The 23,766-nt window shown below is 37.4% G+C and overlaps 1 protein-coding gene across 1 annotated transcript in view; it reads left to right on the top strand.

The window, feature by feature from the left end:
* The window catches only part of COL25A1 (collagen type XXV alpha 1 chain), a 195,045-nt gene extending 173,161 nt beyond the window's left edge, over positions 1–21,884 (top strand). Inside the window, exons 17-21 of the mRNA XM_018049912.1 lie at positions 14,081–14,143; positions 17,969–18,037; positions 19,040–19,084; positions 20,663–20,707; positions 21,672–21,884. Coding sequence (XP_017905401.1) covers positions 14,081–14,143; positions 17,969–18,037; positions 19,040–19,084; positions 20,663–20,707; positions 21,672–21,884 — 435 coding nt within the window. The remainder of the gene's footprint in view (positions 1–14,080; positions 14,144–17,968; positions 18,038–19,039; positions 19,085–20,662; positions 20,708–21,671) is intronic.

Below are 23,766 nucleotides of genomic sequence, written 5' to 3' on the forward strand. Positions count from 1 at the left end.
AAATGAAAAAAAAAAGTGAAAGCTAAAAATACACAGCTGTTCTCTAAATACTCACCAGCCATTTCAACCAGTTAAATTTTTAAATTAAAAACAAAGCACAGGTAGCAGAAATAGAATTACAGACAGAAAACACACTTATAGTTACCAAAGGGGAAAACAAGGAGGGGGATAGATTAGGAGTGTGGGATTAATAGACACACACTACTGCATGTGAAATAGATAACCAACAAATCCTACTATATAACACAGGAAACTATACTCAATATTTTATCATAGATATATGTTAACTGAATCACTCTGCTGTATACCTGAGACTAACACAACATTGTAAATCAACTATACTTCAGTTAAAAAAGAAAATGAAGCACAGGTATTTCTGAGTTTGTCATGGCTATTTGTATAGATATTCCACTAAATAACCTACTACGCCCCTTAAATAAATGTAAAAATCATTTCACTTGAAGTCATAGGAATTCTTTCAAGTCTAGAATGTCTCCCTTCACATTTAAATTTTGCTCTTTAAATCCTATCAGATTTTTGACCAGAATTAGAGTCTTAACATCCCCATAAATCTAACATCCAGGCAGCTGTTTTTGTGATTCACCCCATTATAATAATCCCTCCAAAGTGTTTTGTGCTTCCACTTCCTGTCAATAATTCTCACTGCAAACTACAAATCATATTACTAAGCTTTATTGACCCACGTACTATTCCCATAAAATTTGTATGTGTCTTTTTAAATAACTGCTCAAAGCTTAGTTTGAAAACATTGTTTTACATGTTTTTAAATCATCTGAAGATGTTAAGAAATGGGTTTTTTGTTTAAAATCTTTCATGTGGCAACTGACAAGGCTTAAAAGTTCTATTGCCTTGACTGTCGTCACTCCCTTAAAATCAGCTTCTTATTTTAAGGTTCTTTTTTAATTCTAGAACTGTTTGATATGATAACAGAATGCAAGTAGATTTTTCTTTACATCATTCTTATCTTATAGGATTTTAAATTAATCTCAAGAGTGCTTTAGATGATTCTAAAATTAGCATTCCTAGTTTGAGTAAGAGAGTTGTACATACTGCTTTATGAAGATGGTATTTGAAATGTCTTACATGCATAATATGATTTTAGAATAAATATATTAAATTACTGAGTTCCCAGACATCATATGGTATAATATATAGTATTTTATGAGGATATTTGTTATAATTAACAGATATGAAAGCTATGAATTCCAGGTTGGCACTCAGAAATTTTGGTTCTGCTCTTTGTTTGATGTTTCCGGGTTAGTATTATAGATGTTTGGATAGGTCCTTTTAATATATAATCTTTTGTCTTCTCCATTGAAAAGTACACTCGATGACAACAGTTTACTAAAGAATTGGTATAATTTCCTTATCTTTTGATATTTAGCAAAATAACTTAATAAATTGAATGTGATCTCATACTGTAAATATGGGATTAGTAATCCCACATTACACATCTTTAGGAGTCCCACACATTAAAAAAAAAAAAAAACTTTTTACTAATATTTGGAAAATCATAGATTTTTTTAAAACAAATTTAAGAAAATGATATTCAGCACTAATTTAAAAGAACCTGATAGCATTTTAAATAAGAGGGGGAGGGGTGTATTTAAAAGGGGGAGTATTTTGGACAGACCAGGGCAGGATTTCCTGCAGTACTTGCTTGTAGGTCAGCTGGGCTCTGCCACCAGCATCAGTCACATGCCAGGAAGCTCAGTGCCGCGTGGAAATCCGGTTGTCCTTTCTCCTGAGCATGAGCTTTCTTGTCAAGAGAGAGTACATAAGGTGAAGGCATTGGGTTTCTTCCCTCGAAAACAAACAAACAAAGTGACTGTTTTTCCTCATTACCTTTGATTTCTGTCCTCCGCCATGAAAAATACACCAGTCCATTTCTCTAGTCATCAGTGGACCAGTCCAAAGGTTTCGAGCGTTTTCAAACTGGGAAAGATGGTGATTCGCCACCTCTAGCTAATGTTTTTAGTCCTAGGGTCATGGGAAGTTGCCAGACAAATTTTGTTGAAATCTTATAGCTGACATTTTCCATTGTTTTTCTAAGCTGACTGGTGACTATGGTGAAAAGAAGCTATTGATTGACAAAAGCCTTTCTATCATTCACTAGAGATACTTTCCTAGGTAATTATTAAGTGCTGTTGGGTAACTTGTCAGTATTCAATTTAAATCACCGGTTCTATTTTGGATTAATAGCTCTATCTTCTCTAGTTCAGAATGTAAGCGATATGCTTGCCTTATAATGTAGTACATGCTCCATATAAATGAGTAATTCTGTAAAGGAGACAATTTAAAAACACGTCATAGTAGTAGTCATTGGATATTTTTAAATGTAGAGTTAAAAGTTTATAAATTTATGATATAGCTTCATTAACTTGGGATATTCTTTATTCCTTTCATGTGTCTTGCTTCTACTAGGTAGCTAACCATAGGACAGTTAACCTTGATTTCACAGTTTGAATGAGTAATAATATTTAGAAGATGAAACCATCATGTATGGATTTAGAATGCGTGGTAGCAAGAGCATTAGTCATAACCTTCCTAGACCTGTGTTTTTGTTTACCCTTTGGAAATGCTTCCTGTTGCTATTCATCTCCTTATCTGCTGGTACTCCAGAGAGCATGCAAATGCCATCCATTATTTCCAAGACATTGAGGAAACCAGCCATGACATACCAGGGAAGCTTTGATTGCCACCTGTTGCTCTCCGGGAATGGTTGGAAACTTAATGAGCATCCACACGCCCTTGCACACGGCTCTCAGGAAATGAGCAAAGTGCCTAAGTACAGACAGCAGACTCATCTATCTATTGCCTCAGAGTCCCACTCAGAGAAAAGTGCTAATACCTTTGGCATACATAAAAGTCACTAAGAACAGGCATTGCTTAATTTCAAACTACTCTCAAGCTTCCGGCATAAGTATTGGAAAGTGTGCTCACCATGTGGAAGACATTTGGAATTCCTATTTCATGCATTCATGGTTCATATAGTGTTAAGATGTTCAACTGGGAAAATTAAATTATGCACAATGTACCATGCAAACATCGGTCTTCTGGAATAAGAATTGAGCTTAGAAAATTATTTTTATAAATAGGCCTTTAAATACATTTTTCATGGGTAAAGCTTATTGTGACTAGCTCTTCCAATATCACTTAAAAGGGGAAGATTTCAAAGTTCCTATTTTTAAACATTTTTTTCCTTTCCATACATTTTGAAACATTGTTTACCCTTTTCATGGTTGTGTTACCCTAGTCATTAAGTCACGACGGACAGTGATCAAGAGCTTTGACTTTAAAACCAGACTGCCAGTGTGTAGATCCTGGTTCTACCCCTCACCAGTTGTGAAGCTGTGGCGTGATACTGGGCAAGTTACCTAATCTCTGTGTGCTGGGTTTCCTTATAAAATGGAAATCATTATTGTACATAACTCAAGGTGTTGTTGTGAGGATTAAATGAATTAATATATGCACAACTCCTAAAATAGTGCCAAACATATAGTAAGTGAGATATAAATTTTAGCCATTGTTAATTCTTTCTCTTGGAGCAGCTCACAATATTGGAAACATTGATTATACACCTGTTCTATAGAGTCTTACCTCCTGTGAGTCATTTCAACCTAGAAATCATAAGGCCATTTATACCCTGCAGGTTCATAGATGTAACTGAAAACTCTGTAGTGATGGCTGAATGTTACCTTTAAGAGCAGTAAGATAACCTACTTTCTTACATCACACCATTCATCTTTTCCTCTAACCCAGTACATTCCAAGAACAAAGGATAAAGGAGCACAGCATTCTGGGCATAAGACACGGTGCTAAGTTCTCCTTCCCGACACTGTTCACAGGAAAAGCAAAAGCAAAACCTGACATCTAATAATGAAATAGTCCAGGCCCCATTCATAGCGTTGGCTAACCCCAGACATTTTTTACAGATATGGATTTTCAATGCTGGCTTTTCTCCTTTCAGCACTGACTACCAGTTTATCTCATCATATTCAGGAAGTAAATTCAGAAAAAAAAATGTAACTGGTACAATGAAATGAATGCAGTAGGGAGACATAATACAGTAAAAATTACAACAAATCAGGAAAACAAATCATTTAGGTGGCAAAGAAATTTTTACAGGGTGTTCCCTCAAAGCTTGATATTTTTGTTCTGGCTTCCACATTAGTGAAAATTTGACGTTCAGATCAAGAACTTGAGGATTGGGAGACAATAACTAACTCATAATATAAAATCATCCTTGACACTAAATCATATAAGGGCTAACTTTTACAGGTGGCAGAAATGTTGCTTTGTCATTCTTAGGATTTAAGCAGTGCTCACTAACCTATGGAAACTTATCTTCTAAATCCACTGGAGATGAGGTTCCTTCCTCAGAAATACCAAGTCGCATTTTAAAAATAAAAGGACAAAGTTCTTGGAAGTAACATGGGATATGTAATGAATTCCTAAAAGAAAAGGAAGAAATACTGATTGAAAGGATAATATTGTGTTATTGTTACTTATAATTATTTCCTGCTTGCACAAAGTGTGTCTGAGCAGTTAAGTAGTTTAAGAATTCAATTAGGAAACGCACACAACCAGAAATCAGAGAGTTTTTCGCAGCCATAATGAAACCTCAAATAGATACAAGTGTGCTTTCATGATGCAATCCCATTAAGAAATAAAGATCAGAAAGTTATGTTTTCAAAAAAAAAAGAGAAAGTTATGTTTTCTGAGTTTTAAATAAACTTGCTGTTGTATTTCATTTTCATCATAGCCACCAAAATGTTTAATTTGTACTCAAATGTGATCCTTCAGGGAAGTAAGTATTTTGGGGACAGATTCCACTTTCTCATTCTTCTTTCCCCCCTCAATAGTTTTACAAATCAATCATTACCAAAACTGACTGCCTGGAGGTTCTTATTACAACAAATGTTCTTGCTGTTACCCTCAAAAGTGGGTATCATGCTGACTTGAATTCTAATTAGCCCTTAAGCTAGAAGAATATTGTATGGTTAATGCATTCAGTGTCAAGACAAATTAATCAAAATTATTGGTGATGTCTTTAGCACCCAGGCAAATCAGCACATATTTTCCAAACCCTGTTGTACTATTTTTGGGGCAATGAAAATTGGATGTGTTCAAGGTAATAAACATCATGGAAAGCATGACTTGGTTTAAGCTGGTATATTAGACAGGTTAAAAAAATAATGTCTTTTATTCCTTAATTGATAATGACATAAAAATAAAACAAATAGTAATAAATGAAAAACCAGAGAATTTTCTATGGGCAAGAACTAATCAGTTAGGACTTTCTGGCCACCACTCCATTTAACAGATGATAGGTTCTAGGAGTTTATAGGGAAACAACTGCTGAACCATTTCTGTATGAATGAAGCTGTCTCTACATTCTTATCATGACTAGTAATTCCGTCTGGAGAAGGACACGGCAACCCACTCCAGTACTCTTGCCTGGAAAATCCCATGGATGGAGGAGCTTGGTGGGTTACAGTCCACGGGGTCGTTAAGAGTCAGACACAACTGTGCAACTTCGCTTTCACTTTTCACTTTCATGCATTGGAGCAGGAAATGGCAGCCCACTCCAGTATTCTTGCCTGGAGAATCCCAGGGACAGAGGAGCTGGTGGGCTGCAGTCTATGGGGTCGCACAGAGTCAGACACGACTGAAGTGACTTAGCAGCAGCAGTAATTCCATCAACGTATTTTTTGACTCTTCTCACCTATATGAAGGACACCCTTTTTGTATTTGACCAAAAAGAGATATTAAATGAACTGTCCCAGTAGCCATTTGAAGGGTGAAAGTACTTTCTCGTACATGTATGTATGTACGCATGCTGTGCATAGTCATCAGTCGTGTCTGACTCTTCACGACCCTTTGGACTGCAGCCCACAAGGCTCCTCTGTCCATGGGATTTTCCAGGCAAGAATACTGCAGTAGGTTGCCATGCCCTCCTCTAGGGCATCTTCCCGACCCAGAATAAAACCCGTGTCTCCTGTGTCTCCTACATTGAAGGCAGATTCTTTACCCGCTGACCCTACTTTCTTGCCGTGTATTAAATGTGAGTTTGAAGAAAAATAAGTCAGGATTTTATTATGGAATTCCAGGACTTAATGACTTAATGGTAAATTGTTAGATTTCAGAAAGATCATGTTTTTAAGGGACTTCCTAGCTTTTTTTTTACCTTTTTGTAATAAAGCCAGATTTTGTTGCCTTATTAGTTGGTAACGATTTTTGTTTGCTTTGTTTGGGGGGTTTTTGTTTTGTTTTTCAGGGCTTTTTGGCCAGAATACATGAAACTTAAGCTATCTCAATAGACTGTTTAAATTTTTTTAAAGTGATGGTGAATGAAAAGTGGCTTCAGTCAAAAATCTTGTCTTTGCAACATCTTTTATCTTGTAGAGTGAATAGATCCCACCTTCCCATGACTTAATTATCTTTTGGTTTACTTTATTTCTCTGTGTACATACTGCCAATTTATAGAAGAAAACAGGGAGAGGAACTCTAATATTGCCACTAATCAACAGGGGAAAGTTTTGTTTGGTACAAAGAGAAGATAATTTTTCAAATATAGCCCATATTAGTTACTATGACTAATGCTCATTGAGCTTTATATTACAAGATCAGTGCTGTGGCTACCGAAAGGTTTAGCTACAATTAGAAAGCTCAGTGTGAGATCCTTAGGCCCTCCAAATGTGGTCATATATAAGTACACCTTTGATTTCAGCTATAGCTATTCTTTATAGATTTGATTCTGCATCTTTAAGTACCCCCGCTGTTTAGAGTTCCCATTCAAATTAGCAACCTGTGTCAGATTTTCGGAGAGATCTGTTTGCTGCTACTGCTACTCCCAGTTTATTTCTAGACCTACCAATTGTGCTTTATCCTAAATTAATAGCATTTATTCTGCCCAGCCCAAATCCCAGTTTACTTGCCAAAACCACAGTCACCCCATTATTCACCTTTTCTACCAGCTCAACACAGGAAGATGTGTTACCATCTGGGTATTGAGACCTGGTTTTCAAACTCATTGGTGGTGAGCTAATTAATTGATGTTAAGGGGAAACAAAGGACAAAACTCATGAAACAACTAAAGATCAATATCTAAGATAAGACAGGAAAGTTAAACCATTTTTTTTTTCATCTGAAACTTGATGCTGCATTAATGCTATTTCTAATAGCATGTACAGAGCTGCGATTTGTTTCTCTGACAACCATTTGATCACTTGGGTAGCAGAATTGGTGGCCAGCCATTTCTTGTGTTTTAGCAATTAAAAGGTTGAATTGTATTAAGGGTTCTGATAAATAGTGTTGTATTTTTTTTTATAAATTTCCAGGCTTTGGTTAAATCACAGCTCTGTATTTAAGAGTTAGCCATTACATTGTTTACATTTTTCTATTTGCCAAGAGGGTAGATCTCATTGGACATTGCCAGGACCAATGGAGACAAAAGAATAAGAAAACCAGTGGACTATCCTGGGTTTAGTCGTTATGATCATGGTAGAGGAATAGAACATTTTAGGATGCTTGTTCCTCTCCATGCACCCCCTCTTCTCTTCCTCCATCTTTCTCCCCACAAGTTGGTTGCCTTCACTCTCTTGATTCACTTCCAATGAGATCAACAACTCCAGTATGAATGGAACTCTGTTTTACTTTGTAATCTTATTCTCAATAATAACAAAAGTAAAAACCTAAAATGTTATCAACACTTGAGATAATGAGTGAATAGGTAGAGAGATGAAGGAAAATTTAATATATATATAAATGAGATATATATGTGTATATATATATATATATATATATGAGTAAACTAGATTAAAGTGGCTCTGAAGTAATTATGCTCTTAACTTATTCCTATACTATTCATTGATGTCCTGGTGTTCATAACAAACCAACGTTTGATGCCTCTGACTTTCCCTCATTTTCTTAGATATTTTTTGGTTGTCATTTTTTTTAAGAAAGCACTAACACATCATAAACTGAAAAGATTAATATTGTTTCAGAAAAGGTCATATTTTATTGTTTTCGCTTGAATGGTAGAGCTATTTTACTGGCTGTTTCCCTGTATAAATCTACATTTCTCTGATAATAACAGCCAACGTCTGCCCTTTTCAAAGGATCACTGCCTCATGTTCTCATGTTATTCCAACAGGGGCCCACTGAAATTATAATTGGGTTTTCTAGTTCAGGTAATTGCCTTGTAGAAAAGTAAAGGAAAAACACTCTGGATTTAATTGTTTCTTAATTAAAAGTATGATAGGAGCTTAATTCCATTATGGTGCCAGTTCCCTCCATTGCATCTCCCCCACACTTTGTCTATTCAGGCAATCTGTGTGGCTAGCTTCTAATTTAGCAATGTTCTATTTCCTGTTGATTATATGAGATTAGATATGTAAAAACAGCTCTGTGAATCATCATACAGTTCAATAGAAATAGTTACTTCTCCTGCATATTGTCCTGAAAAGTTATGAAAACTCATTTTTGTGTAGTCTGATTTATTTCAAAGATGATTTTGCAAGAGCATTTTGTGTTTGAGTCATATTTTAGCTGCTTTCCCTACCTTCCTTTGACTCAGTCTCCTTCCTTTATCCTGGATAACTAGAATTATGGCTAGAGTAGAATAACCAGTTGCTTATTTTTTTAATCACATCAAAGTATTTATAGAACCATAGATTGGCGTAACCTTTCTGCTAGACATTATAGGAGATTCTGCTGCTGCTGCTAAGTCGCTTCAGTCGTGTCCGACTCTGTGCGACTCCATAGACGGCAGCCCACCAGGCTCCCCCGTCCCTGGGATTCTCCAGGCAAGAACACGGGAGTGGGTTGCCATTTCCTTCTCCAATGCATGAAAGTGAAAAGTGAAAGTGAAGTCGCTCAGTCGTGTCTGATTCTTCGCGACCCCATGGATGGCAGCCTACCAGGCTCCTCTGTCCATAGGAGATTCTAGGACCTTTAAACTCTATATCAATCCTTGCAAAGAGGCAAGATTTTTTTTAAGGATTACATTATTTAGGGAAATTTAACAGGTATGACCATTTTCTCCTTTTCTTTTCTTACAGGAAGAAAATTCATTCTTAGTAAACCTGTCATTTGTTTACCTTACATGTGTGTGGCTTTTCAATCCTAAATGTTCTGGCAGATGGATATTGACTCATAAAATGATTACATAGTCACATGAGAAAATTTAGGGTTACTTCTTGAAAGGAGTTGAAGAAGTACTGAATATAACCCCATACAGGTTGTAAAGAATCAAGAAGTCAAAAAAAAAAAAAAAGAGTGAAGAAGTCACCATGTATATTACTAACTAGCTATTGAGATGTTGTAATAATACTGCTAATATTAATACTACTACTACTAATAATAATAATGGTAGCTGGCGTTTTTGAGCCTGTAAGATAAGAGCAACAATAACATTTATCATTCACTTACTTTGTTCTAGAGTTGGTGCTGATTGCTTTGCTCACATTATCTAATAAGTCTTGACTAAGCCACCCCCAAATAACACCAGAATCTTACATTATTTGGCACCTCAGGATTCCAGCTTGCAAAGTCAGGCTTTGACTCAATTCTGTACGTTTGTACCAACAGTTCTCAAAGATTTAATTTCAAAACCCTTTTACACACCCAAAAATTAAGATTTAAAGAGTTTTTATTTGTTTATACCTATTGATATATCTGTGTTAGAAATTAAAATAGAGAAATTTAAACAGGTCATTATATGTTAATTAAATAACATTTTATGAAATATAGCTGAGTTTTTAAAAATGAACAAAAAATTAGCAGGAATAGTAACATTAACTTTTTATGTTTGTTTTTTTTTTTTCAAATCTCTTCAACATCTGGCTTAATCAAAGGCAGCTTGATTCTCTTACCTGCTTCGGCTTTCATTCTGTTGCAATTTGTCTTGGTTGAAGCGCATGAAAGAAAACCAGCCTCATTATCGATATGTAACTGGACAAAGGAAGATTATTTTAATAGCCTTTCTATAAAAGTGTGGATGTTCTTTTTTAAGACTGCCCCAAACTCTACAAGTGGTAGTTTCAACTTAAAGGTTAGGTACAATGTGAAATCTGAAACCATGTCAATGAAACTTTCCTACTCTGTACAATAATAAGGGTAAGTGAATAGGTACTCTGAGACCTCTGGTATAAGTCTAGGGAAGTAAGAAGCAGCCCAACCTGCTTAAGACCATGAGTAGACATATTTATGCCTTATTTACTTCAATAATTCTTTTAAGCCTGAGACAGGAAAGGGACCTATGATTATTTCCTCCCCATCCTGCCAAGACATAGACTAGATGGACACAATGTCTCTAAAGTAATTGAGAGCTCTGGAGTTAAATAATCATAAAACTGTGGTCCTAATGTTAAGTATGCTGTTGTTTCCCTTGAGTAAATTGAAGGAAGAAATGAATGTATTGAGATGGTGGATGCTTTCTTAGAGTGGCATGAAAAAGTATAACTAATCATACTCAAAGTCTTTAATACTAGCCAGTATTGATAGTGCTAAAGTTGTTGAGAGTCCAGTCCTTTGCTAATTTTATATCTTGAAATAAAAATTTTTACCCTGAACATTCTGCTTGAAGGAAATTTCCATCCATTTTACTCAGGAGAACTTAAATAGATTCTGTTTTTAAAAAGGAAGAAAAAACACTTCAGCCCAGATCACAAAGCCTTATTTATTTGTGAATTATGAAATTGCATGCTTTGTCTTTTTATAAACTAAACACTTGCCTGGATAAGAAAAACATTTTTGCAGCATTTACTCTCTTTTCTTCTCTTTTATTAGTATGCTTTAATGGTGCTTCCATTTGCTTTGCTAGCAGTGAAATCTTTATTTCCACCTGAAGGCATATGAATCTTGTTTACCTTTAAACTTTCCACCTGTTAACTTGCATTATATTTTCATGACAGAAAGTGGTTACTAATAATATACATTGACTTTAATACAGCCTTTTTTCTTGAGGGTGGAAAGGGAAAATTTTTGTGCTTGTATATATCATTTTATTGAGAGAAATATCTTACATGTAAATAAATGTTTCTTAACTTTTTTTGCTGTTGTTTCAAATAAGTTAAACTCTTTTTACAAGAAGTAGAATGGTCGTCATTGATTTTTCTGAATATTGTTGATTTTCATTTTAGGCCATTACAAGATCCATCCAAGGTTATTTGTTCAGCTTTTCCTCTTCACTATGTGTGAGGGTATGGAGACAGGTAGAATAGAGCTATAGAAATTTCACAAACAATGAACCTAGAGCATTAGTTCCCCTACATTTTTTTTTTCTTAAACCAGTACCATGAGCATCAGAGCTAGAAATAAATCCATTTGAGTTATTCATCAATGTGATACATTTTGTAGTACTGATATCCTTTTGTTCCCTACCCAATACCAAGGTTTTATATGGCATATATTTTTTAAAAACGCAATATTTCAAAAATATTTGATGGCATTCTAACACTTCATATAAAACATCCTGTGCATCTTTCTACTCAGTGCTAAAAAAACAAATGTTAAAATTTAGCTACTTTAAAAGAAAATCAAATTTATCAAACAACATTAGCAGAAATAATCCAATGGGCAAAAACAAATAAGCAAACAAATCCCAGGAAAGATGGGAACAGAGTCTTTATGTTTTTGTTTTGTTTTGCTTCAAAACATCATTACAGATTTCAGGAAGTTAGAATTTTACATTTGAGCTCATGTTGTTAAGAAGAAAATAAAACTTTCAGTTTATATGTGAACACTGGTCTTGGGTGTTCACTGGTGCCAAATATATGGTGTTTTTCCAACACTGGTTCTCCAACTCTGATTCTCTGACACCAACTCATGTCCTATTGTGACACTCACTGCTCAGAGTTAGCATCAGATTCCACAGGTTTAAGGGTTCCGTCCTACAAGACGGCCCTCACTTCAGACCCCAGTCCAAGCACCGCCCCCTCCTTACCTGCACTCCCATCTGACTTGGTTACGAATTCCAGGGTACTCACAGTCAGCCACTCCCACCCCTCTCCAAGCTCAATAGTCTGCTACAATGACTTACCGAACTCAGGAAAATGCATACTTACCATTACAGTGTAGTGCAAAAGGGGAAAGTGAACAGCCACGTGAAGAGATACAGAGGGTGAAGTCAGAAGCACCCTGAGTGCAGGCGCCTGTGTCCCTGTGGAGTTGGGGCATGCCTCCTGCTAGCACATGGAGATGTTCATCAGATCAGAGGCTCTCCAGCCCCCATTGCCTGGGTCATCTTACGGAGGCTGTGTTATGCTGGCATGATTGATTAAAACCTTGCCCACTGCTGAGTTAACTCAGTTGCCAGCCCTCTCCCCTCTCTGGAGATGGTAAGAGGAAGGGAAAAGTTGAGAGTTCCAACCTTCTTATCACAGCCGGATCCTGAAGCTTTCTAGGGGCCCACCACAGTCACCCCACTAGCAACAGGTATTTTTAAAAGGAGCTTGTTGTGAGTAACAAAAGGTGCTGCTATTTACTCTTCAGTCCAGTTCAGTCACTCAGTTGTGTCTGACTCTTTTCGACCCCATGGACTGCTGCATGCCAGGCTTCCCTGTCCATCACCATCTCCTGAAGCTTGCTCAAACTCGTGTCTATCAGGTTGGTGATGTCATCCAACCGTCTCATCCTGTCTGCCTTCTCCTCCTGCCCTCAATCTTTCCCAGCATCAGGGTCTTTTCCAATGAGTCAGTTCTTCACATCAGGTGGCCAAAGTATTGGAGCTTCAGCTTCAGCATCAGTTCTTCCAATAAATATTCAGGACTGATTTCCTTTAGGATTGACTGATTTGCTCTCCCTGCAGTCCAAGGGACTATTACTCTTACTAATCAGGAAATTTCAAAGATTTTAGAAACTAGGAACAAGACCAAATATATTTTTCTATGATACCACAACTGGGTTTCCTCCAGGTGACAGAGAAGAGATTTTGGAGGTGTGGCAAGGAGAGAATTTTTTTTTGCTTTTTATGCTGAACGTTCTTGAATCTCTTCCCTAGCCACACCCACTGAATCAGTCATGCATTGCTGCCTACCATATAAGCATCCCAAACTGCAGTGACTTAAAACTACAGTCAACTCACATTTTGGGAGGAATGAGCATCTTAGTGTAGCTCAACTGGGTGCCTCTAGCTCACTGTCTCCCAGGAGGATGAGATCCAGCTGTCAGCCAGGGCTGTGATCTCATCTGAAGACTCTAATGGGATGGAGCACCTGCTCCCAAGTTGACACATATATGGCCATTGGCTGACCTTGGTCCTCACCTTGGGGACCTGTCCATAGGGCTACTCACAGCATGGCAGCTTGTTTTCTCCAAAGTAAATTGACTCAAGTGAGAGAGGACAAGAAAGAGCCCTCAAGATGGAAGCTACAGTCTTTTAATAACTTAGTCTCAGAAATGATATCCTATTACTTCTTTCATATTCTGCTCATTAGATATGAGTCAGTAAATCTTGTGCACACTCAAGCAAAGGGGTTTTGCAAGGGAATTGAATACCAGCAAGTGGTATCATTGAGGCCCATCTTAGAGGCTGCCTACCACATCCACCCCAACATAATGGACCTGATGAGGTAAATGATAAGAAGCATGAGACAATAGATGAGAAAGAAAATTATAAAGACATTTATCTGGTTTCTTTGTCACTTTTGCTTTTCAGAGCTTCTCCAAAGTTTTGCTCAAAGTGTTGTCACTGATCAAAACCAATTCTACCAATTCTAATTAATTTTATAGTTAGTATCTGAATCTCAGCAAAAGCTGTATACAATCAAAGAAGTAAAATCCCAGTGAAGTGAAAGTCACTCAGTCTTGTCTAACTCTTTGCGACCCCATGGACTATGCAGTGCATGAAAATTTCCAGGCCAGAATAGTGGAGTGGGTAGCCATTCCTTTCTCCAGGGGATCTTCCCACCCTAGGGATAGAACTCAGGGATCGAACCCAGGTCTCCCACATTGCGGACGGATTCTTTATCAGCTGAGCCACTGGGGACAAGCAGTAGTTCACATATTGACTGTCAAACATGTGGTGATCTCCTCTGTCCATTTTTTTTTTAAGGGAGAACCAGGTTTCATTGGTCCTCAAGGAGAACCAGGCTTACCAGGGTTACCAGGAACGAAGGTAAGTAGAGTGTTTTCCCCTTCCTTTCTGAAAAATTTCTGTGACATATTTTTAGTCCATTTTGTTACTCAGGTGACCAGATAGTTTTGCCTAATAGGGTACTAAACAGCTTAGCACCCATTCCCAACACTTCTAGTAGGAATAGCATATTATTATAATTAGAGTAATAGGAAGTTAATTTCAGAAAGCCTTAGGCAAGGCAACAGGATGGTGGAACACATTCGTTGTTCCAGTTGTCCCCCAGTTACACCTAAATTGATGTGATGCTGTTAGTCTTCTGGCCATATGGAAAAGTGAGGCAATTCTGAGAAGAGGTAGAACTCATTAACTCCAGCTCCTCATTACCCATTTTAAGACAGACTTGTAAATCAAACATGATTACTATTCCCCCATCACTCCCTAGATTTCAAAGGCAAGTACTCATGTCATATAGATTCCTAGTGCCTCATCCTGAAAGGATCCATCCTGAAAAACGTCTGCAGAAAAATCCTGTAATGAAAACCATCTCGTGATCTTCCACTTGGCAACCCGAAAGGGGGCCCTGAAAGCAAAATCTATATGCCGCCATATAAAAAATTATGTTGCTGTGGATACAGTCAGAGCCATGGTTCCCTTTTTATCTACCCGGAAAGACATAAAAAGGTACCGTTCCGAGGATGGAACTTTATTCATGACAGACTCATGAATCAAAGAAAGAGCAAAATTAGATCACACTGCATTCTTTTATTTTTAAACCATAGCAGTCTTTGCCTCAATGTGTATTGCACTCACCAGAAATAAGCCAGGATGATTTCCAAGAGCTCGAGAAATATGTTCCTGGTCTGTTCTGACAGAGGAGTCCTCATTTCCGCTGGTCAAGAGAAAATAACTCTAATCCTAGTAAACGGAAACTACGCGTGGCCTAAAGGGGGGACTGAAGCTCGGTCAAATTTACACAAAATCGCTCTTTTCTCAGCAAGTTCTTTTTCACATAATGAGCTGACAAGCTTATTAACAAAATATGAGGAATGCCTGCTTTAGCCTGAACAGGTTTACACACAAAATGCACTTTCTAGAATCAAGAGAGCTAGATCAAGAGGATAATAGGCATCCTGTGTCCACGTCAGAACTGTTGTATGGCTTGCAGCCTCAGAGTCAGGCAGAGAAAGAGGTGGCTTTGTGGGTAAGTGCAAAGAAGCGGGAAACCTGCTCAGTGCCAGAGAGGACCGGGCATGAATGTGATTTCTAAGTGTTTGTGGCATTTTGTTTGCGAAACAAGGGAAAATAGAAGAAACACAGACAGACCCCTGGAGAGTAGAGTTCATCCCTAAATATCTTTTCTTTTGTTCATTTATTTTAAACTGTTTCATAGTCAAAAAATTCCAGAGGCAGAGCTATAAAACCAACATTAATTACTGTTCATGAAGAACCTGGGCTGATTTTACAGATTCCATACTTCTAAACAAGTATTACTCTGCACTCCCAATAAAAGTAAAGACTGTACTGTAACTGCTTTGTAGTTCCACAAGAAAAGATGTGAATAAGAAATTCATTTAAGAATATTTTGAAGTTAATTTTTGGCTAAATTGCCTGACATGAAATTGGTATCATAATGGAAAAATCATGATTATTTAAAAATCTCTTTCAGCCACATACTAGTCTTTTTCCACTTGGGTAGACAGTCTGGATTTGTACCAATAAATTCATATTTAAAAAAAACTAACACTGCATATTTTATCCCCAACACAATGAAGAGAGAGCATAATGAAGAAGATGTATAATGGTATCTAAAAACCTGTTTTATGTGCTGCTGTATTCTCAGCATCTGTATCAGTGCCTGCAAGAAATCAACATCAGTCTAAAGAAATAGGACTTTATCATGAATAATTTAGAAAACTTTGAATAATATTGTTTATTCATTAATTCAACACATTTTTTGCCAGACATTTTTCTACTATTTAGAATGGAGATTAAATGCAACAAAAATAGTTTCTATTGAAGCTTACACTGCAATATGTGTGAGAAAGGGATGGAAGGAAAGAAAAAAAATACAATTCCAGAGAATAATAAGCAATTAATTAGGGGCATGATGTTAATAAGTGATTCTTAGGTAAACATATATAGACTTCACACCTATGATATATATACTATAGAGAAATGATTTTCTAAGATTTTTGCTTTTCCTTAAAATAAGATTATAGTTACCATTTTAGAATTCATCTGTAAAATATTAAGCAAATAACCAAACATTTATATATGTAAATTCCATATACCAGTAGAAGCACTTCGGTTTTTAATCCCTGAAAAATCCCTTCTGGAGCATCTTTTCCATCTCCTGCCTCCAGTCAAGTTCAGCCTCTCCATTCTCCTACTCCCTTTTGATTCATACTGAGAAATTTACTGAGTCTTCCATAATCCTGGCCCTAATCTATCCCACCTCCCCTGCAAAACCACAGAGTCCTCCCAAAGTGGGCATGATACAGACAAAGATCTTGGGATTCAAAGCTCTCCATCACCCATAGCAAATCCAACCCTACTTTCTTTTCCTTTCCAAGGTGAATCCATCCTTTATGGAGGAAAGTGCCTCCTTCATCCATAAACATGCCATCACCAGAAGTCAAAACTTGTTTGATTATTGAAATTCTACTCATCACACAGGAAGCTGAACACTCTCAATTCTGTGTTCAGGGAAAAACAGAACCATCTTCCTAGAGGGTGATTTGGCAAGATTTTAAAATGTTTTTATTTTTGACACAGACATTTCCCCACTAGGAATTTATCATGAGAAAATGACCAGAGATGTGCAAAATATTTACATACCAAAACATCTATGCAAAAATTGAAGATTGAGTACAATCCATTCTAAATTACAGCTCTCCCACGATAAAGGCTTTGGGAAAATTACTTAGCCTTTCTGAGCTTCAGTTTCCTCATCTGTAGACTATGGATACGGACACCTTTCTCATTTGTCTTGAGAACTCAATAGGATAATGCATGTAAAGTGTTGTGTGCACTTATCAAAAGCACAGTCATAAGCAATAATAATTGTAAAATACACCCTACCCATCCTTCAGGACTTGACCCAGGTCTCAGCAAAAAGAAGTCAGTCCAGACGGTTGAAAACCCTGTGGAGTTTCTTCTTCTCTCACATTAGACTTTACATTATTCCTTCACTCTAAGCTATTTTGTTCATGTGGATCTTCTCTTACTAGAGCACTAGCCCCCTGAGGGCAGTGGCCACAATCATCATTCCCAGATCTATAAATATAGCAAAAACTGTAATACCTACATGTCTTGTACTGTGACGAGGACTTTTTAAGTTATGAAACCAGTACTATAATTTTCTCCATTTTATAGAGGAAACTGAGGCTTTTAGAACTTAACTAATTTTCCCCAAAACACAGACCTGGTAAGTAATGGGGCCAGGATTAAAGTAGAGAATGTCAAATTACAAAACCTGGTGCTTAGTCATTTGCCATGCTTCTTCCTAGCAGATCTTAAAAAGTCACTGCGGAGTGAAGACTATGTTAGTGCCTGTAGTGAGGCTTAATGATGGCCCTTATCAATTCACTTTAAAGGTCTTTCTATTTACCAACTTAGGTGTCTGACAGGCATTTACCAAACCATTTCCTCGTCTATAAAAATGGGGATGAAAATGCAAACACTGTATAGTTGTTTTGATTATTAAATGAGATAATCCATGTTGAGGTTAATACAATGCTGAGTATGCAGTAAATAAATAGTCGTTTTCTACTTTCTTTGATTTTATTCACTTCACTCATTAATCTGCAGGGACCGGTTAGGGGAAGATGGGTCACCATTCACTTATTTTGTGATTTGTGACAGGGCGAACGTGGGGAGGCAGGGCCTCCTGGACGAGGGGAACGAGGGGAGCCCGGAGCCCCGGGACAAAAGGTCAGTTATTCTCACACTGGAAAATAACATTCTCAGTTTGGAAATGTATACCACTTACTTTTAGAACATGCAACTAAAATAAAATTATTCAAGGGGGTATTAAAACAGCCCCAAATCACAAATAATTCATTGAAATGCATACCAGTTTTTTTTTTTCCAAAAGGGGTTTTACAATTCAACTTTTCCAGTTTACTCCATTCTATTCAGTCAACAAATTTAATAACACATCCAAATGTCAATGGGGAGGGACTGTCACATTAACACATTACCACTCAAGGCATATTGAAACCTAGTGAGTCCAGTGATTAGTACTCTGCACATTCACTGCAGAGGGCACAGGTTCGACCCCTAGTCAGGGAACTAAGATCCCACAAGCTCAACAGCATAGCCAAAAACAAAAAAAATCCCTGCATTTAAATATATATATATATATATATATATATATATATATATATATATAACAAAAATAAATAAACAAGCAAAAACCTACTGAGGAAACTGTGGATCCAGACCATTAGTTTCCATGGTAACTTGACGGTGTGTAACACCTTGAAAATATGAGAACTAAGGATTTATTTGACTGTTCCCTCTATTCCTCTAACTTCCTACAAACTGATATGGTAACACTTTATTTTAATAATCCATCCTAGAGACATGGGAAATGACTTCCTCTTTGATGAAAAGGAAATTTATAAGCAAACACTTTTGAGACTACTGAGAATTATCTACAGCACTCTTCCCATCCGCCAGTGGGCGGTCAGTCTTCAGAATTATTATGACATGAAGGTTGGTGGAGAGACCAGGGAGTGAACTAATGATGTGGCGATAATGCTTATGTTCAGTGTTTTAACAGTTCACATTATATAGAGCCATATATCAAAGCAGTTAAAATAAAGTGTTTCCATTTTTCCCCATTATTCCGAGTCACTGCTAATTTCTTTTGTCTATTGTTATCTCCCTCTATTATTCTCTCTTTTCCATCTTTATATTCTTCTATAATAGGGGAAGCAAGGTGAATCAGGAACTAGAGGCCCAAAAGGGTCAAAGGTCAGTACCCGGGTAACTGTTTTAACATAACATGAGGCCATCAAGAGCTGTGCTTCTTGCCTTTCCCACAGGAAAGTCACGTTTCGGATTAGACTCTTTCACATACTGGTATTGCAGTAATTTCACCCTTATGATGATATCTTGGTTTGTTTCATCTTGTTTTTGTGTTCTTGTGCTTTAGACCATTCTTTAAGAGAAAATGTACTTCCTGTTTCATAAATATAGCTTATTTGGGAAAAATTAAGTACTTTACTTAGTTTACATTATGTGCAACATAATATTATTTTTTATTTCCTGGCTGTCTTTGTGATAAATGTTCAACTATAGTTTGCTTTTAAGTCAGTTGACTCCCTCCATTGCATTAAAATTTCACCACCAATGGAAATTCTCTCCTTTATCATGTTCTTATAGAACCTGCAGTAATCTGTATACTATTAGCAGAATCATGTTATTTGAGATTCTATTAATGAATAGCATGGGAAATGGGGAAAACAGAAAACAGATATTAGTAATTCTCCATTCAAGCAAATTTAATTATTACGGTCCATGTTACTAGCATATTGTGGATAGGAAAAATCATAATCCTTTTTACTGCCTATCTTCACTGGTCCTTATCCAGTTTATAAGGACATGTAGAAAGATACAGAAAAATGCTTTGAATTCTGTTTAGGAAAAGGGCTCTATAAATTTTAGGCTATTTGAAAGAACTCTCAGTTCTACACAGGTTCAAATCTCTCCTCCAAATTTTCTGTTGAGATTTCCGAGACTTTCTGAAGTATTCTTAGTGATATATTTTGGAGTTTGAGGCTTAGGTGATTCCTAATGTCTGTTCAGGGAGGGGGGGTGAGGTGGCAATAACACTATAAATGGACATTTAAAGACTTTTTTTATTACCCTGGAAAAAAGAGAGAGAGCCAGGTTTGCCCAGCTCTTGACCTTCAGCCTGGCCACCCTGGTCTAACAGGGTGCTGTCCTCTTCAGCACTTCCTAAGTAGAAAAGTTTTCCTTAGATCCTTATCATCAGAGGGAAACCCAGCTGGGGACCGTTCCCTCCTAAGTCTCCCAACACTGAGCTCCCTGTTGATCTCTCTTCCTTCCTTGTCCTGATTATCTACACTTTTTTTTCTTAGAGAACAGACAGCCTATTAATTGGTTGGCTCTTTCCTCCCTTGCACCAAATCTCTTCGTATAAAGGCAAGAACATGGCTCAATCTGAGAGATAAAAGCTTAACTTTGGGTGTCATAGAAGCCACTTGCTTTGCCTTTTAAGATCCCTAGTAAACAGGTTACCGTATGTATTGTCGTTTCGAGATACTGTGTCATCTGAAGGGGGACATTTAACTCACTTCAAGGGGCATCTTAAAGAAGCGTTTGCCATGTCAGGGGTTATTGTATTTCAAGTTGCTATTTTACATTTCAAAAGTTCATATTAAAGGTACCACTGAATGATAGTAAATACTTGGATTAAAATCCTTGGATTAAATACTTGGATATCAAATCCTTGGATTTGAGATATTTGGGGACTGTTGGCCTCACTACTAACTAACTAGGTTCTTTTTCTCTTTTCACCGGGGAAAGGGCGATCGTGGAGACAAGGGGGACTCTGGAACCCTGGGACCAAGGGTGAGTGTGTCTCGTCTACAGCTTTGGCCTCCAACAAGCCTAGATTTGAAGAATGTGTCTATGTGGTTTTCTCGAGGCACTTGGATCAATCATACCCAATAACAGCACAGAAGGTAGACCACCGTGATTGTTCCTGCTACCGCTCCCTTTCTTCCTATTTTTTAGTGTAGTCACTGGGAGCACAGAGGCTGTAAATTTGGACACATTAAGCTCCACAAGAAGAAGTGAAGAACTCTGTCTGCTTTCCCTCTGCTAAATGAGCAGTCACAAACCCACAGCCGTCTAACAGTAGAACTTTCCACTTTTCAATTAACTCAGTTATAAAGAAATAGTCCAAATAGTCCAAATTTTCAGAACCTTTTTAAAACACAGAGAATTAGGACATACCTAATGGAAATTCAGTGGCAGAGCTACTGAATAGGGTAGACATCTTAAAAATATTCATCCCCTCCATATATATGTATATATTCAAATATATATATGCATATATATTTATCCCCTGTTTGATTCAGTTTTAATGGAGTTCTAGTCCTGTTGGAAAAGCAAGCATTTCCTATAGTATAATGTTCTATCTTCTTAAAGAATGAGGAAGCAGTCTTTGTGGTGTGGATGAGAAGAAAGATGTCAGGGGTTGCTTTAATAAATATAAATAAAGCCAGCAAGATTTTGTCAGTCAAATCAGATTAGCCTACATATAATAATTTTCAGGGAGCGGTTTTTGATATTGAATCTTTTTTCTTTTTTATCTGACAATATCTTTAACATACCACAGGCAGGAAGTTGGAAGCAGTTTGACTGCTTTGAAGTAAGGACAAACTCTGAACATGGTTTATTTATTTTAACATGTATTTGGGCCTCAATCGAGAATTGATGATCATAGAGAGTGTGCGTGTTGCTATTTCTGTTTCTGCCATAGTCCCTTCTCCATCCTAGCCTAATGTTCTCTTGGTTTATTTTTTCACAGGGTCCACCTGGTCAAAAGGGAGATCCAGGAGCCACCGAGATCATAGACTACAATGGCAACCTCCACGAAGCCTTGCAGGCAAGTGACTGCCCCCATCCTGACACAGACAGGGACACCGCTGAGACCTGGAGTGTGTGCAAATATCACCTTCCACCCGCCTCAGCTCTCAGAGGGCTCTACCTCTCAAAGCACACCTTCTCCCTCATCTCTTAAACCCAGCTTCTTCTCCCTGGCCCAGTGTACCCTCTTTATTTCCTAGTGTTTTTCAATCCTTCCTTTTATTTTCCTTCTGCCTCCAGATATATTTAGCTTTATCTGGTTTAACTTATATTGGTTTTGCCAGTCTTCGTCTTCTTTCTTGAAAAGTAAACTTAACAAAGCCATTAAGAGCCCTGTGGCTCTGGAGTTGGAGCTGCCTGGGTTCAGATCTCTTGCTTACGAAGTGCATGAGCTAGAGCAAGTTATTTAGTTCTCTGTGAAATGAGGACAATAATAGCATCTGCCTCAAAACATAAATAGTGTTGTTGTAAGAACTACATGGCTAAATACTTGGAAACGTGCCTGGCACACGAGTCCTCTATAGTTGCTTCTTAATATTGCTACTGTTCAGTTCTTTTTCTTTCATCAAGTAAAAACACACAGAAGGTAGTCAAGAGGATTACTCTCTGACTTTCCTAAATTATGACTGTTTTGATGATCCCAGTCTGTTCAGGACCCTCAGTGACCCCCTTGCCTACTCTATCAAGTCTAAGCATCTCCATCTGATATTTAAGACCCTATAACCATGTCTTTTCTATATGGAATTTTTTATTTCTCCACAACATAGTTATCATATGTATAAAAATCACTCCTTTTTTTCCTGGTTCATCGTTTTCCTTTCATTCATCTCTAAATCCTCTTCAATAGTTCACTGCTGCCACCTGGACAAGTTCCTCCTCTGAATCCTTTTAAATATTAGCACCCAGGACCCAGTAGTTTAACATTTAATTATTCTTCCAAATCCCCTGATTTACTTTAGTCTTGCCTCTTACCAAACTGTAAATTACTTGTTGACAGAAAACTTGTTGTATGATTATTTTGACTCCCACAATGTGTCCAACCCAGGTCTGTGAATGCAAATATTAAATAAAGTTATTGGTTGAATTATTGATTACACTTAGTTCATATGCACAATCTATTTCTCTGCTCAAAAGTTAAATTAGTTGTTTTAAATATTTTTCCATTTTGCACTTGCTTGAATTTTTTTCTGTCTATATGATTTCACTGCTGCTGCTGCTGCTAAGTCGCTTCAGTCGTGTCCGACTCTGTGCGACCCCATAGACGGCAGCCCACCAGGCTCCCCCGTCCCTGGGATTCTCCAGGCAAGAACACTGGAGTGGGTTGCCATTTCCTTCTCCAATGCAGGAAAGTGAAAAGTGAAGGTGAAGTCGCTCAGTCGTGCCTGATTTCACTAGCATTACCAAATTCTGGTAGATCTACCATACTTCTATGGATCCTTTGTTACAACTATCATTTTTAACTAATAAAGATTTATTACATAGCTTTTACAGAGTCTATCTTCAGCTTAGCCTATTTTTCATTCTTTTTCTTCTTCTGGTAAAGCACAAAGAAAAGCATGCTCACTGCTTGGAGAAACATCCCTTGGGCATGTTTCAGTCAGCAGCTTGCATGAGTGTTCCCCAGCACAAGTGGGTTAGACGCAAGCAGTAGGCTCTGGGCTCCTGTCAAATTCTAGAACATGCTTTCTAAAGGGCCCCCTGTTCCCCAGAAGTTGCTGTCTGCATGTATAAAGAAAGAAAAGAACAGGAAGTCTTGGTTACCTGCTATGTTGTCAGAGTTCTTACTTATAAAATGTAGGGACACATTTTCAACTTTCTGAACAATATTCAGTTTCCCTTGAACTGCTTCCAGTGGGACCATGATTCTTTTAACTGCCTTTAAGAGGTATACATTCTCTTATCTTCCAAGATATGCTCCAATATTTTTGGCCATGGCCATTTTATGGAAAAATTGTGGAAGAGTTTTAAAGCCTTTACATGAACAGAGCTTGCCATGAAGCAAACTACTCTTAGTCTAAAACCAAAATCTGCTTTGA

Source organism: Capra hircus, chromosome 6 (genome assembly GCF_001704415.2).
Source record: "Capra hircus breed San Clemente chromosome 6, ASM170441v1, whole genome shotgun sequence".
Lineage (NCBI taxonomy): Eukaryota > Metazoa > Chordata > Mammalia > Artiodactyla > Bovidae > Capra > Capra hircus.